Here is a 15,105-nt window from a genome sequence, read left to right as displayed (position 1 = left end):
TATGCGACGTGCTGTCGGCCGATTAATGAGCGTTTGCATGTGGGATGGAACCGGAACACCCGGAGAGCACCCACACGTGCGAGGGGGAAACATTATATCCCGTACACATGGAGCAGTTGCGGACCATATTTGCCACGCCGCGTTCACCCGGCAAAGCAGGGGTATGGCACCTGCTGGACGCCCACGGCAAGGGAGTTTTACGACGTTTGTGTAACCCGCCAACCCCTTGCTGCCTCCACGGTCGTAGAGGCCACGTGCGAAGGCGCCGCCCGGCTGAATTTAAGACAGTTTGCGGAGCGGTTGATGGGACAGTTGGCAGGCCAGTCGGTGGGACAATGTCCGACAGTTGGACTGGACAATGTCGGACAGATGGAACAACGCGGCAGTTGGGATGGCACAACTCACGAGAGGCGCTGAAGATCATGAAAGATGGAAAACATCCGTCATGCCAATCAACCCCCGTATACACATGTTACGAGGATAGCGCTGCAGTGGAAAGAAAGATATTTCCACGGGAAATCCTCACCGAGTCTCAAGACAGTCGTCAGAGAAAGGGTCTTGCGTTGGGACGTAGGGCCAATTCCCATTAAGCAGCCTGTTGGCAATCGTACCGTACAAGGGGGGGGGGGCACGGGGGGGAGGGGTGAAGTAGAAATGTGCCGCATGTTAAGACGGCGCTTTTGGGAAAGTGTTGCAAGTGAAGAGAAGGGGGGACTGGGGGGGGGGGGGTCCCATCCTCACACCAAAACACGTGCAGGCGTGCCACTACCATCTGCTCGTGTATTTATGCGTCGGCATGCGTGAATGTGATGGATTATATTATGCGCAATGTGGCCGACGCACGGTACGTGCGTTAACTATATTGGAATGTGCGTGATGCAGTGCATGTTGTCTCTGTGTGTGTGTGCGCATCTGTGTAATGCGAGCATCCGCGTAATGCTGCTTGTACGCAATTTTGGAAATGGGTTTGGGTTAGGCCTTCATCCAGCAGTTGATAGATCGTGGCTACTGTTAATGACGACAGTGATGATGATGATGATGAAATCATGAATGCAGTCGTGTAACAATTCGCCGTTACAATGCAACAAATTGGCAATTCAGGGATGCCATTCAATTCCGGAATATATAAAACGTAGTAAATATGGTATATATATAGCGGCCTCTAGTGACTGGGTGGGTCACGTGAAACAATTTGCATACAACATATACAAGTTAATTCACTGGATTCTGATACTGTGCATGTGATTTGGTACATGTATTGTGAGTTCAGAGAATCGCTGTTAATCTGTGAATCGATTGTAATTTTACACCCACATAGCCATTGGTATATACTAATGATAATAATGATGTACAGCTTGGAAATCCAATGCTGGATGGAGCTCCCCCCTTTCCCCCACGCTGCGTTTGTTATCGAGGTTGTTTGAGCCATACTTCATCATTCTGGTCAAGTGTGATCTGGTGAAGGGTGGTGTCCAGTTCTGGTTGAAATCTCACTCGACCACTGATGTTAGCCATGACTGGGAATCGAACTTAGGTGGCCAGGTTAATATGTAGGCCGTCCTTTTTTCCATCCTCCACTCAAGTTCTCTCTCTCTCCATCCGGTGCTTTCATTCATTCACATACTCTATTTATATCTGGACGAGAGCCTATTCACATTGGCCGTTGGGTTAGCTCATTCATGCATTTTTTTGTTATTTAAAGCAGGTTAAAGAATATTGGCCTTTGACCCTAAATCACAAGGAATTCACCAGATCTTGTGAGATTTCGGAAGTTAAGCAGAGTTGAGCCTGTGTACGTATTGGATGAACGACCACCATTCACAGCTGGTGTTATAGGCTGCTGCAGGGCTACGTTATGGGCAGCAGAGGACAGTGTAGAAACATCTGTTGTGCTGTACTTATATGCTCCCACGTCTAATGCTCCCCGCCTTCACCAACCCGTACACCCCGACAAAGGAAGTTTACCTTATATGTGGGCCCACTCCTGGTTATAGAGACCATACAAGTATTTACTGACCACCATGGTGAAGTATGGTCGAATAATTTCCATGATCCGCACAATCGTGGTGAGACCTTCATTCAGTGGTGGATTGACAAAAGGGCGCACATGTACACATTACGTGGCAATGTTGCGGCGCATCTCAACTTTCAGGAATTTCAAACGTGGAATTCACAAAGGTGATGTCGTCGTGTATTTATGACTTTAACATCTTCCTTCCCAGTGGGGTAAAATGTCGGTGCGCCCACCGATTCCAAGACGTCTGGCCAGCGTGGAGAAGTAGGCCAAAAAAACACCTCGAGAGGAGATCTCTTAGACCCTCCTAGTAGAGGCCCCTTTCTTCAAGCAGTGGGAAGAGCAAGCAACTGCAGGGCTGCACCTTTACCAACCATCACTTGATATTTTTACAACAACAAAAAAAATCTCCTTACCCATGGATCCAGGAGCAGGTTTGCCGCGGGGCATGATTATCCACCGCTCGCCTCGCGGAACTAAAGCCGGCTGACAGATTTGGCCCCGGTAAGAGGCGGCGATCTCTCCATAATTTTATTTTATTTTTTCGGTTTTTTTTCCGCGCATCGTGAGCATTGAATTGTTGCACTTGAAACCCCCCAGAGTCGACATTAAGGTGTAGACTTTAACGAGCTTTGTGTTTTATGGCTGCGTGCAGCCAGTCAGTTTACGGAATGTTGTACCGTTATTGCCTTTTTCAGTGGGAGGTGGGGAGGGGGTGTTGGCGGAGGTTGCCACTTTTATTTTGAGGGTCTAATTTATCAGCGATAGAAACAACAGCAATAGGATGATGCCACAGTGGTGTAACGGCCAGCATACTGCTGGACTTGCAACCCAGAAGTCGCCGGTTCCATTCCACCTTTCCGGCAAAGAATATGCGTACAGCGTTGGGCACGATGTCCGACGTTTCGACCCCGCGTGGTGTCAGCTTCTGCAGGAAATTAAGCCCCCGCCGAGCAACTTGCGGCACAGTCCAAAATGGCACCGACGATCCTTCCGGCACAACCGCGAAAACCTTCGGAGCAATCGGTCGAGTGTCTCATATCCCCCCGTCCTCTGTGTGCCCAGCAGCATAAGTGAGTGGGTGGCAGTTATTCGATCGGCAGGTCGCGTCTGGTGGGGTTAAATGTGGGTGTTCCCAGCTCTTCCCAGGCGTCTGGCCGGCACTTCAAAGGAGGGCGAGGTGCCCTCTAGGGCAGCGGTCGTAAACCCGCGGCACCGGAGCTGCACGCGGTTCCGTTCAGGGGCTCTTGAAATATTGAAGTGGTTTTTGTTTACCGAACTTTATAACAAAAAAAAGGCTCTTCTTGTTCTCTTGGTTGCCGACTGCTGCTGTGGGGGGAACTCTATGGAGCTGCCTCGTTTGACGACCCTCTCACAACGCTGGGAGAACGGCACGCATTATTGCGCAACTGACAATAACCCGGACTTGCAATGGTTTCGAAAGCCTTAACATTTCCCAGATAGTTTTACCGTATTTTCCGTAGTATATACAAAAAAAGACAAAGACCCCTCCCCCCCGTATAGCCTTAACAGACTCTTGGGGCAAGTGCTGTTAGCGAGCAGCAGCTATGAAGGCCGGAGAGGTACACAAGGGGGTGGGTGGAAAGCACCACGCCCGGCCGCCTTTGTCTCCCTAGTGACGATGTTTACGACACATCGCACAAGGTACTCATTTGAGGCTGAGTCGATCTAGGTAGATGCACAGGATCGGTTCAAATAATCGTCACTGGTGTTGGCCGTGAGCGGGAATCGAATTCGGGTCGCCGGGTTCATAGACGCTACTCGCTGAGCACTACACTACCGCCCCCACTATAAGACACACACACACACACGCTTTGCTCTCCCCTGTATTTTAAAACAAAGGTTAGGTTATGCGGTCTTATAAATCCGGTGGGTGTGCACGCGAGACCAGATTTGTGTATAACTTTATTGACAGCGGGCTGAAGTTTTAAGTGCGCCTCTTACTTTCCGGAGCGTATTATCAGCCGAAGAATACACACGGACGGCGAAAAAAAATCGAGAAAATCCGGCACGGCTGGTCATCCCCCTTATCTGCGAGCAGCACAGCTGTGTGCTTCCAGTGGAGGCCTGGGGTGTGTGCGTGCGGCAATTTTGAAGATCACATCGAACGCCCCAATAGCCGTGACCTCGGTCTCGGTGCGCTGTCGTTCATTGAAGGAGCGGAAGGTTTTTGAGCGAGACACGCGTGCACATGACCCAAAATGTTCTTTTTTAAACCCAGCTTTACCCGTGCGGGTTCATCCGTAGACATCCGCTTTGGTCGTCTTGCTCCCCCCCCCCCCATTCCCTCGCTCGCTGCTCCAGTCCCTTAACCCCCTTCCCACCCCTTCCGTGATGGGAGGGAGAAGATCCCCCTCGGGCCCTGTGGATCTGTGGATGATGCCGGAGCGTCGCTGTCTCGGCAGGGAAGCTCCCCCAGGGCTTGTTTGTCTCTCATCAGGAGCAGGGCCACTCATCCTGCCCGACTGATGTGCCCTTGATGTGTTTCGCACGCCGGAGGGGTCCGTGGGATGGGGGGGGGGTGGTGTGGAGGTGGGGGAGAGAAGTCACGCCCATCTGTCATTGCCATCATTCATTATAATGAAGATGACGAATAATTATTCGTCATCTTCATTTAGCGTCGTCGTCGTAATTGTATTCGGTGACATCTTCGGCACGTGTGCAGCAGATCTATTGAGCATCATACCACCACCACATCATCATCATCACTTATAACATCGTAATTATCATCACCTGCGTCGTCATCACCTTCGCTTTTAACGTGATCATCACCATCATAATTGTAATCATTACTTTTAAGAGTCATGCTATTATAATCATTATCATCACCATCACTTTTATGGCAATATCATCATCATGAGATGCAGCAGCATGAGCATCATCTTCAAAACCATTTTCAATTTTTACATGCATTATTTTTGTACTCATCATACATATTCTCATCGTCATCATCAGTCATAATTGATATTATAATTATTTTTTATAATTGCAATCAGCATCATCATCTCCAACGTAGAAATCATAATCATAATTAGCAGCATCACAAATATCAATCGTCATCAGTGCCCTTGCCATAGGATTGATTTTCATAAAAAAAAAATTATTTAGAATCTGAATATGTATTTAAACTGGAAGAAACCCTCTTTTTCACAGATATCCAGTAATTAAATCGTCCTTTGCATCGTCATTATCATCATCATTGTTAATCAGTAAATTCTCAGTTGCTTGATGTGGCCTTCATTTAAATTTCCTTCTCTTCTTGACATGTTCGTTGTGATGACAGTGATGGCCGTTGGAACATTGATGATGATGATGACGACGACAAAGACGCGGACGAAGTTTGTTGGGGCTTGAGCTTAAAATGAGAAATGCAGACTGAGAAAAATCAATTCTTAGAAAAAACATCTAATGCATCACTTGTAATGAAAAGCTAAATAAATTCTATTTTTATTCCTGCAACACGTATATAAACTACTTTTATTATTTTAATTTAGAAAATCCATCACCACATTAATCCCGATGATGTGTTTTCGGTGGAAGCATTACCTTTTTATTCACAGGTACTGTAAAGAGTACAGTACTCAATGTTTCTTAAACTACCATTGATGACTAAAACGCAACATTGCTCTCTGGCTATGTGAGCGTGCAATCGTGCGCATCGCCAGTTTCTCGACGATCGTCGTGATCACGTGGGTGACGACCCGCGTACAAAAAAAACGTGCAATAACCCAAACGAACGCGCGCACAAACGCTGTTCACGGCAACACAAAAGAACGCGCCGATAATTCATACACTCTACCGCCGGCGTCGTTTGGAAGAGCGTTATTGTTTGCAACGGGGGTAGTACCAGCGAGGTGGTCAGCACACCGTGTTCAGATCCAGGTGACCTGAGTTCTTCCACCGTGGCGAGATGTTAACTACCTCGCCTGGTATGCAGGAGGTCACGGGTTTGATCCCAACCCTGATGCCTGCTGTATATTTGGAGTCTGCGGTGTCTCTCCCCGTGGTCGCGTGGATTCTTCTACGGGTCCTCCGGGTTTTCCCTCCACATTTAGAAACATTCATTTACGGTATTCGGCTGCTATAAATTTCCACGTGATGAGCCACTTCGTTGCGCTATCATTTCTGGCCTGGCCTATTCTGAAAATAATAATTATATATAGCTCAGTGGTCCTTACATGGTGAAATAAAAATAGTGACAAATAAAATAGTTCAAAATATTTCCAGCCATGGCTAATGGGATTAGCAGGGTAGGCTACGTACAGTGTGAAAGAAGTTCAACGTAGATCAATGGTGAGCGATATCTGAACGCATCCTTTGTCAACCCCCTTCCTTCATCAACTGGCACTAATTTAGCTGGCACTAATTTGATTGATCGACCCGGTTTGGTGGAGGGTTTCATCCAGCAGTGGACTGACAAAGGACTTGTAGTAGATTCATGCGATTGCTGTTTGCAAGGAACACGAAGAAGATGATGATAATGCAGTTACATTTAGTCGGCGCTTTGAAATGACTGCCAACACGGTAACCGATTTTTCATTAACAGACGAAACAATGGACTAAGCAATATGAATATTGAATGTGAAAAGCCGTGCTTTTCGCTGGACTCAATTAGACGTGCCAGGCAAGCGATATAAATAATTCAAAGAGTGGACAGCACCATCACCACAATTGGGACTCTGTCCCTCGGCGGCGTCTGGTTTACAGCCGTTCAATACGATGTCAGAAAGTGCAGATATTGTATTGTGGGGACATTTTCATTATTTTGCTTTGAAAATAACTAATCAAAGTTTGCCGATCACAGGCTCCAGTGGCACGTGCCGCAGCGCGAACCGGCCAGCGAAATGTGCCACGAATGATCGCGAATACCGGATGAGACCGAACGCGTTTCTCGAATCGAGCACGATGAAACAGCCGTCTCTGGGAATCGAACTCGGGTCGTGGGTTGTGCGTCACGCAGCGCGCTGACCGGCACGCCGCCACTCCACCGAGGCCGCGGCTCTCTCCGAGCTGGAACACGAGCGATGCGATTGACCGAATGTCTTTGCTCCTGCTGCTCCGATCTATTTTACTGCGCTCGCTGATACGGCCGCCGTTGTTGGCGAGTTAAGTCGTCAATCCACACGGGCGGAGAGAGCGAGCTGCCGCGCTGGGGGTTTTTGTGGCAAGAGAATGATCGTCAATTGCGCTTCGCCTTCATTCCGCACGGACGTTCAGATTTATTCCTCGGCCACTTCACTCGCGAGTGAGCCCACCATTCGCCGCGGGGACGAAAAAATGTTCACGCTGTGCCAACGCTGCGCGACGAGCTCGAGTGAAAATTTAAGGAGTAATTTCGCGCGCAAACAGCGCCGCGGTGTTTCGTGGTGAATTGTGAGCGGGCCACCCTTTCGCGGGAGAGTGCCAGACCGGTAGCGTAGGCAGCGAGTGTACAGGCGGTGCAACTGCACCCGGGGCCCACGGGCTGGAGGGAGGCGGTCGGGCAGGGAGGGTTCCACAGTTCAGTCCCTGGGACCAGGGCCCGTGTGCAACCAGGCTACGTGCTGCTGCGTCAAACGGCGAGTGAGCGGAGAGGGACTCCGCCTCGTGGTTTGCTAGCTTCTATTGAGGTGAAGAAGTGAATATTGTTCGGCCTGATGTCCGACGTTTCGTCTCCGCCTGTTGGGAGCTTTCTTCAGGAGCTGAATTGAGCGACTTGGTGAAAGCGAGCCGCTCGATTTCGGTGAGACTAGCGGAGCGAAAACGTCAGACATCGTGCCAAAGCTCACGCGGCGCAACTCGAAAACGCATCCGAGGGTCCGTGCGGCACAACGGCGAAAAGCTACGCAGCGGTGTGAATATTCTACTATTATTAGCACGATGCCATTTAATCACATGAATGCAAAGCAAAATTTGTGTGCATGTAAATATTGAGCGCACACTTTTCCTAATCTACCTCCGAATTTGTGAAAGTATTTATTTGGCAGATGCGTCAGGCGGGCGGCAAATAGATGCATCCGACATTTATGTTTTTTGTGCAGTCCCCGTGTCGCCTGACAGATGCTGATCGCACCGAGCCGATGTCTCGTTGATTGAACCGCGACGTCAACCCGCGTCACCCAGATGCCGGCAGGAAATCGCGGCGGAGCGGCGGCAACTCGTTGGCAGGGTGGCACGTGGGGTCAATATTAGTGCTGAGCCACCACTGTTGAGATCCTGGATGGGTTCGAATCCGGGTTTCAGCCGAAGCCCGTGATCAAACCGGGTTCTCTTAAGGTCGCAGCGCCGATGATTGTACAGAAAGAGCCGTGTAAACTTTTTTGCACATCAATTTGGCTATGTGGTTAAACAATCTTCGTAGGTCATTAAAATGATGAAAAGGCCTATTCGAGAGGCCTCAGAAGTAGTCCTGTGACGTCATGTTGCGAAGGCATTCTCTGACGCAGGGAGACGAACTGCACAGTTTCGATAAGAAATGCCCTCATCGTGTGACGTGATGCCGATAGCACAATTTTATTATAATTGGGACAGAAGGTAGTCCACTAATGAGCAGAAAAAAAACATGCTGTAGTGTGTTTATATGGGGGGGGGGGGGGGGGGGCAGGTAAAATGAAGGGCGTCTAAACATATACGTCTTGGTGTTTAATAGAACAAATTTGGCGGATCACGCAAATTTGTGAAACTTTCATAGCCATCGGCCTTCGAGGTGGTCAGCAGATGGCAGTACAGCAAGTGGGTTTGTGAGCCACTCTGGAGCAGGCGCGTGACCGGTTACCACAGTCGCATGGAGAGGTATGCTGGATATGGATTGCTGGTTGTAAACATATACTTTAGGTTTGCTGACCCAGACAGAGCCCCGCTGAAACGAAGCCCTGCGTGTCGTTATCATGGTCCCGGGCTTAGAGCATCAACTCGCTGCACTTTGGAAGCCGGTTTAATCGTGAGGTCGCGAACTTTTGCACTTGCCCTGCCGTCAATCAAACTAAACATTGACAGAAGTGGAATTTAGGCAAAATAAGTTACGAGGCAATTTCAATATGATGGATTGTCAGAGCAGTCGTTTTGGTGCCATCATTGGTGACTCACTACGCTGGAGAACCCAGTTTAAGCGCGGGTCGGGGCCGCTGAAAAACCCCGGAATCAAACCCAGGCTCTCATGTCGCGTTGCCACCTCTGAGGTACGAAGAACCGGGACGTATCACGGGAAGGCGATTACTTCACAAAAACCAAAGCGGGTGAGAACTGCGTGCAAAAAATGCATTCTCGCTCCGGTGGCGCATCATCACCCCCGTGTTACGCAACTGGCCAAACAACCGAGACTTCAATAGTCCTGGGAAGGCTGACGGATTTCCCAGGCCAGCTGCTGCCTCCTCACAAAAGAGGGCGAAACCTGGGCAAAGAGGGGCAGGTGGGAGCCCTGCTCTCAGCGTTGCTGGGTCTGTGTCTGTGGCTGCTGCAGTAGCAGCGGCAGCGGCAGCAGCGGCAGCAGCGGCAGTGGCAGCGGCAGCCCGCTCAGGCACCGGGTCTGCGCCCATCCCACGTGCTGTGCCGGCTGCGGCAGAGGTGTCGAATCTAACACCGCCGCCTCCAGCGGCCCTCCGCGCCGATCTTGCCAGGCCGCGGTGATGCGTCCCACACCTCGCAGAGGATGCAGCGGGGAAGGGAGACCGGTCGCGGTGCCTGGCACCAGCAGATGGGAAGGTTGACGTGCCCTCTGCCTATCTCTCTCTCTTTACATACTTATAGATATGTAAAGACTGGAACGTCGATAAATATAATGTGAACATGTATATGGGATCTGACACCTTGTAAAAGGTGTCTGTTTGGTGTTTGAACATCTTAACGCCTGTATTATTGATTCTAGCAAAAACGGGGTCACACCGATAAAACCGCTGAACCCGAGCTATGAAAGCTTTAATGTTTGCATTGTCCTTGGAGTGATCACTTTTTGGTGGTCTTTGTTCTATGATCCGGTGAGATAAAGCCATACAAGAGGCTGTCCCTGGTGTAGGGCAATCAGTTTCGCGGACGACGCATACATTACCAAAACATGTTTGTTTGCATGTTTTTACCACAAGTATGTGTGGTTGTTGCAGACTTAATGCCTTGTCATAAGTGTCTATTTGGTGTTTGAGCGTATTAACACCTCCCGTATTATTGCCACAAAGGGTAAAGCCTTTTCTTTGTTTAATTATCACAATACAAAACGGCACAATTAGCCCATTCCCCCAAAGTGTGCCCGATCTCGTGAGATCTCGCAAGCTAAGTCGGGGTTGATCCTGGACGGTACTTGGATGGGCGACCACCGCCACGCACGCCCGGTCGTTATAGGCCGCTGCGGGGCCTGCCATGTCGTGGTGGGCAGAGAGGAACGGAGGCGCTGTGCCGTACATCGATGCCAACGTTCGACACCTTTGCCAACTCCAAACTGACTGCGGAGGGAGGCCTTTATCTGTGAGCGGATCTCGATCATTTAACACGCTTGCACAGATGCGTATATTACATCCACAATACAGGTTATCGCGTAAATATATAAATGTGTCCTTTTTTTTTTCAATCTACGTGACTTTGCCGAAAGAACCAGAGTGTATGGATTCCTGCAGTCACGAAAGCTTCAAATCAGGATATAAATGTGTCGTTAAACCCGCCACCACCCGGCACAGCCAATGAGTAAGGTTGGTCACGTAAACAGAACGTGCCAATTAGTCACTAGTCCAGCACACAGGTGTGTTGGAGAGCCCAGCCACAACATTTACAATCTGATGAAGCTAGTTGTAATTACTGGCGAGACGTCGTACTAACCCAAAACAACCTGTGTTATGGATGATATTGGTCACGAAAGCACCGTGTTAAGCATAGATTACATTTTAACTTAATCTAGCTTGTGTAACGACGATGTTGTTGTATGCGTGACGAGCAGAGCAATCTGTATTGCGTGCGTGGCTTAAATTGTTTAGTCTGCATCGCCTGATTGGCGCTGCAGTACTCACACCTTACCCCACCCCGTGCCACCTGCCGAAGGTAAGGGCGCAGCCCCGCAATGGCCCACTCACGCCGCTGCTGGCGGAAGGCCAAGTGTTTACTTGCTCGGCCTACTTTTCCACATTGGCCAGACATCTCGGAAGAGGTCGAAGTGCCCACACTTTACCCCACGACGCGCAAAGCTGCTGATTGACTATCTGCGGGGTGGCCGTGTTCGTCCGAACTTGCGGGCGGACAGCGGCTATGGGGACGCATTTGTGTGCACGGTAAACTTTTTTTGCACCGTACGTAGCCAACCACGCTTGTCGCAACACTATCACCATCGCAGCGTAGGATCTACGCGTTCATTTCGGGTGGTGCCACGCGTCGTTCTGCACGGATTTCTTTTAGCTGAAGAAGCTCCCAGCACGCGGAGTGAAACGTCGGACGACGTGCCAAACGACGCGCGCGGTGTACGACCGAGCTCAAGCTGCCGCGCTGTTTCGAATTCCCCACCGGGAGACGGATCGAATCGACCCGGCGGCCTTTAGTATCGCGAGAGTCCAGCTGCGGCAAAGCGGCAGTGGAGCATCGCCAGCGTATTGGGCGGCCTGCAATGTCTCCGGCCTGCGCCTCAACCGCAGTGTCTCCCCAAAGTGACGCGACATCCCCAATGGGCAAGCTGACCTGGCTCCAAATAACGGGTCGCAGATCCACGCCCCTGGCTCGCAGAGACACCACGGGGGGGGAGGGGGGGCATGCAGGTTGCTGTGGAGGTGTGGGCTGGACGGAGGGAACTGCATCAGCAGGAAGCAAAACAGAACTAATCGGTCGCTTGGCAACTGTCTGCCTCCCTCCTGCCCTCGTTGGCTTTAAACAGCCCCCCCCCCCCGTCCACGATTCCCTCCACAACTCCTCTGCCTATCTCACCTCCTGCCCACCCACCGCTACCCCCCCCCCCAGACGCCCCCCCCCACAGCCGCCGCCTCATCCGCCCCCTCACTCGGGGATGTAAATCTTTCCCTGCGCCAAATCTGACGGCATTACCGGGAGCGTTCCATTCCGCGCAGCTTGCGAGATACAAGCGGGGAGGAGGAGAGATGAGAGAGGGGAATTGAGAGGGAGAGAGGGAGAGGGAGGGAGGGAGGGAGAGCGAGAGAGTGGGAGAGAGGCAGGAGAGAGAGGGGGGGGGGTAGGTGGAGGCAGACAGAGTGGGTGGTGCTAGAGACGCTGGGAGCACCGGACGGGAGCGGAGCGAACGATCAGAGAGATGCAGCTGCGCCCGACGACGTCGCCGGACGGTCGCGTTCGGTGAAAGAGAAGCGACCCCGGGGCGCGCGCGACAGCAACAAGCGAGAAACTAAAGCTGCGGCGTGGCCGCCGACTGCCCCTCTGCTGAGAGGTCAACTCTCGGGAGAGAGCCACCTTCGTCGGGATGTGACATTTGATGACTGCGCTGGTCAGTGGCTCAGAGAGATAACGATGATGACGGTGGTGGTGACGGTGACAGCTCTCGCACCGAACTGCAAATAAATACCCCACCCCCCCCCCCCAAAGCTCGGACGTCCATTCAAGAAAAAACGAATCGGATTGCATTTTTGTCGCCACCGTTTTTGTGGTTGTCGCGGCTTTTGCTTTTGTTCGTCACGCACGTGGACAACGATGGGGCTCGCGGAGTTCACCGGGGAACGCCCGGCGAGCCCGGCGGTCGACGGCCGGGGTCACTCGTGCCCGGTGACGGCGAGAGGGGCCGCTCTAGGCGAACCGCCGTGCGGCGTCGCGATCCACAGGTTGACCGTGTGCGGAAAATACTGAGAGCGACGGTCGCTCGACTCTAAACGCGCAGATGACATTATGAGCGTAGATCTCTCTCGTGAGTTCGGGCCGATCTTCTTCCCTTCGGTGCTGCAGTGGTGATCGCTTCCTCGCCGGCGTCTGCTGGAAGTTTAGCAAGAGACCTTTGAGACTATCTGGCCCGACGCTGCTGCTCCTGCTTCTTGCTGCTGCTCCTTGGCACCGCTTGCTTGCTCCTGCTGCCACTGTGGGGTAGTGACGGCGGCGAAGGGAGAAGCCCGCCACCCGCTCCGAGGAATCCAGAACGATGAACAAATCGAGCAGCGTGGACTCCGACGACAGCCGCGGCTCGCCCTCGTGGCGGCCTCGCAGTTTCGGGGACTCATTTACCGGCTACGGATACGCCGGGGCCACTGGGGGCCCAGGAGGCCCGGGAGGTCCGGGGGGCCCCGGGGCCCCCGGCGGCCCCGGTGCGGCCCCCTCCGCCGGGCCCGGCTGCCCGTTCTCGCCGCCCGGCGCTCGATTCTGCGCTTCGGCTACGGGCCCGGGATTCGGCGTAGGAGCGAAGAAACCGCCCGAGAAAAATGAGAAGTCGGGCGGTGGCGGCGGTGTCGGTGGAGGCGTTGGAGGCGTTGGAGGAGGACGAGGGGCGAGTGCCGGGGGGGACCGATACACGGCCCCCAACGGCAGCAAGGTGGTGGTGTTTTACCTGGATCTCTCGTTTGTCTTTCTGCTAGAGCTGAAACGCTGCAACATGGCTCGAGGATGCCACGTCTGCCTCAAGTACATGATGTTCATCTTCAACCTCATCTTCTGGGTGAGTGACGGCGGCCGGCGCCGTGACACGTACACGCGTGCACACGCACACACGCACGTACACACGCGCACGGGCGATCGCGCGGAACCGTCGCTCGTTGGTCTCCAAAGTTGCCAGCGCGACGCTGCAGTTCTGTTTGGCGCGCAAAAAAGACTTCACTACGGCAGGTGGTTGACAGTGGCCGCAATGGCAATGATAACGTTCGCTGTTTATCTGCGGGAAAGCCTCGCCGAGCCTCCAGACTCACCGTGGAGGCCCCCCCCCCCCCCCCCCCGCTTGCGTCGTCCGGCGCGCGACAAAGCGTCGCGACTTGGTGCGGCGCGTAAAATATTCGGGGTGGATTGTCTTCACGCGTTATTAAGTTCGCGTGGGCACGGTCAACTATCGCGATGCGGAGGTTGAGTTTCATTTGGCCGCGGCTGGGCTGGGACCACTGCCAGAGGTGAGTTCCCCTTGCCGGAGGAACCTCCGGCACGTAAATAATTCACCTGGAACCGCCTCGGACGATCACCTGCAAGTTACAAACTCCGGGGAGTTTGTTACTTGCCCGGCACACGCGTGCACACACACAACAGACAAAGATCCCCCGGTAGCATTTGTAGGCTTCTGGGGCAAGTGCTCTAAGCGAGAGCCACTCTGAAGGCCGGCGCGGCACACGATGGGGTGGTGTGGTCTGTAACTGCACCCGGGCGCCGCCTTTGTCTCCCCAGTGTTGATGTTTACACACCGCATCAGGATCTAATTTCAGGCTGAGTCGACCTAGGTGGAAGCCCAGGACCAGTTCCAAAATCCGCCACTTTTGTTGGTAATGAACGGGAATCAAACTCGGGATGGCTGGTTTGTGGAACGGTGGATTAACCACTAGGCTACCACTCCCCACACGCAGACACAAAGACGAAAATCCCCTGTATAGCCTTAACAGACTGTTGAGGCAAGAGCTGTTAGCGAACACTTATGAAGGCTGGAATGGCACACGAGGGGGTGGGTGGCCAACACCACGCCCGACCGCCTTTGTTTCCCTAGTGGCAACGTTTTTTTACACATCGCACTAGGTACCCAATTGGGGCTGAGTCAACCTAGAGGAGGTCCAGGACCGGTTCCGATAAATCGTCACTGGCGTTGTCCGTGAGTGGGAATCGAACCCGGGTCGCCGTGGTCAAAGTGCTGTGCCACCGCTCCCCACACACGCAGACACACGTGCACACACACACACACCGACACGTGCGTGCGTCAACGCTTACTCCGCTCGGGGAGGTGAAGCGATGGGCTGTCGTGCCGGCGATGGGCGGCGCGGCACGGCGGCGCCCGTGCTCACGTGACCTTCGATTGGCCGCCAGTGGCTCGAGGGGCCACGAGGTGGCACGCAGGTTGGCACGTGGGCACGCAGGCTGTCACGTGGGCACGCAGGCTGGCGCGCTCGTGTGCGCGCACGGCCGTCGTGAGCATGGGCACACGTGGCGGGGTTTTCCCCGCCTGACTCCCGCGCGCGTTGAGAAGTTGGGTTGTCGCCGGGGAGTCT

General features: G+C 52.8%; 1 protein-coding gene across 2 annotated transcripts in view; it reads left to right on the top strand.

The window, feature by feature from the left end:
• The window catches only part of LOC144723063 (tetraspanin-4-like), a 185,594-nt gene that overhangs the window by 66,680 nt on the left and 103,809 nt on the right, over nucleotides 1-15,105 (top strand). Inside the window, exon 2 of one of the 2 annotated variants that reach the window (XM_078601608.1) lies at nucleotides 13,507-13,586. In XM_078601608.1, the coding sequence (XP_078457734.1) occupies nucleotides 13,524-13,586 (63 nt within the window). In that variant the 5' untranslated portion in view covers nucleotides 13,507-13,523. Of the gene's footprint in view, nucleotides 1-12,210; nucleotides 13,587-15,105 lie in introns of those variants that run through there. The other variant, XM_078601607.1, reaches the window with a different exon arrangement.

This window comes from Lampetra planeri, chromosome 16, assembly GCF_965212315.1.
Source record: "Lampetra planeri chromosome 16, kcLamPlan1.2.h2, whole genome shotgun sequence".
Classification (NCBI taxonomy): Eukaryota; Metazoa; Chordata; class Hyperoartia; order Petromyzontiformes; family Petromyzontidae; genus Lampetra; species Lampetra planeri.
Note: the sequence above shows the minus strand (reverse complement) of the source record. Positions and strands in the feature narration are given on the sequence as shown.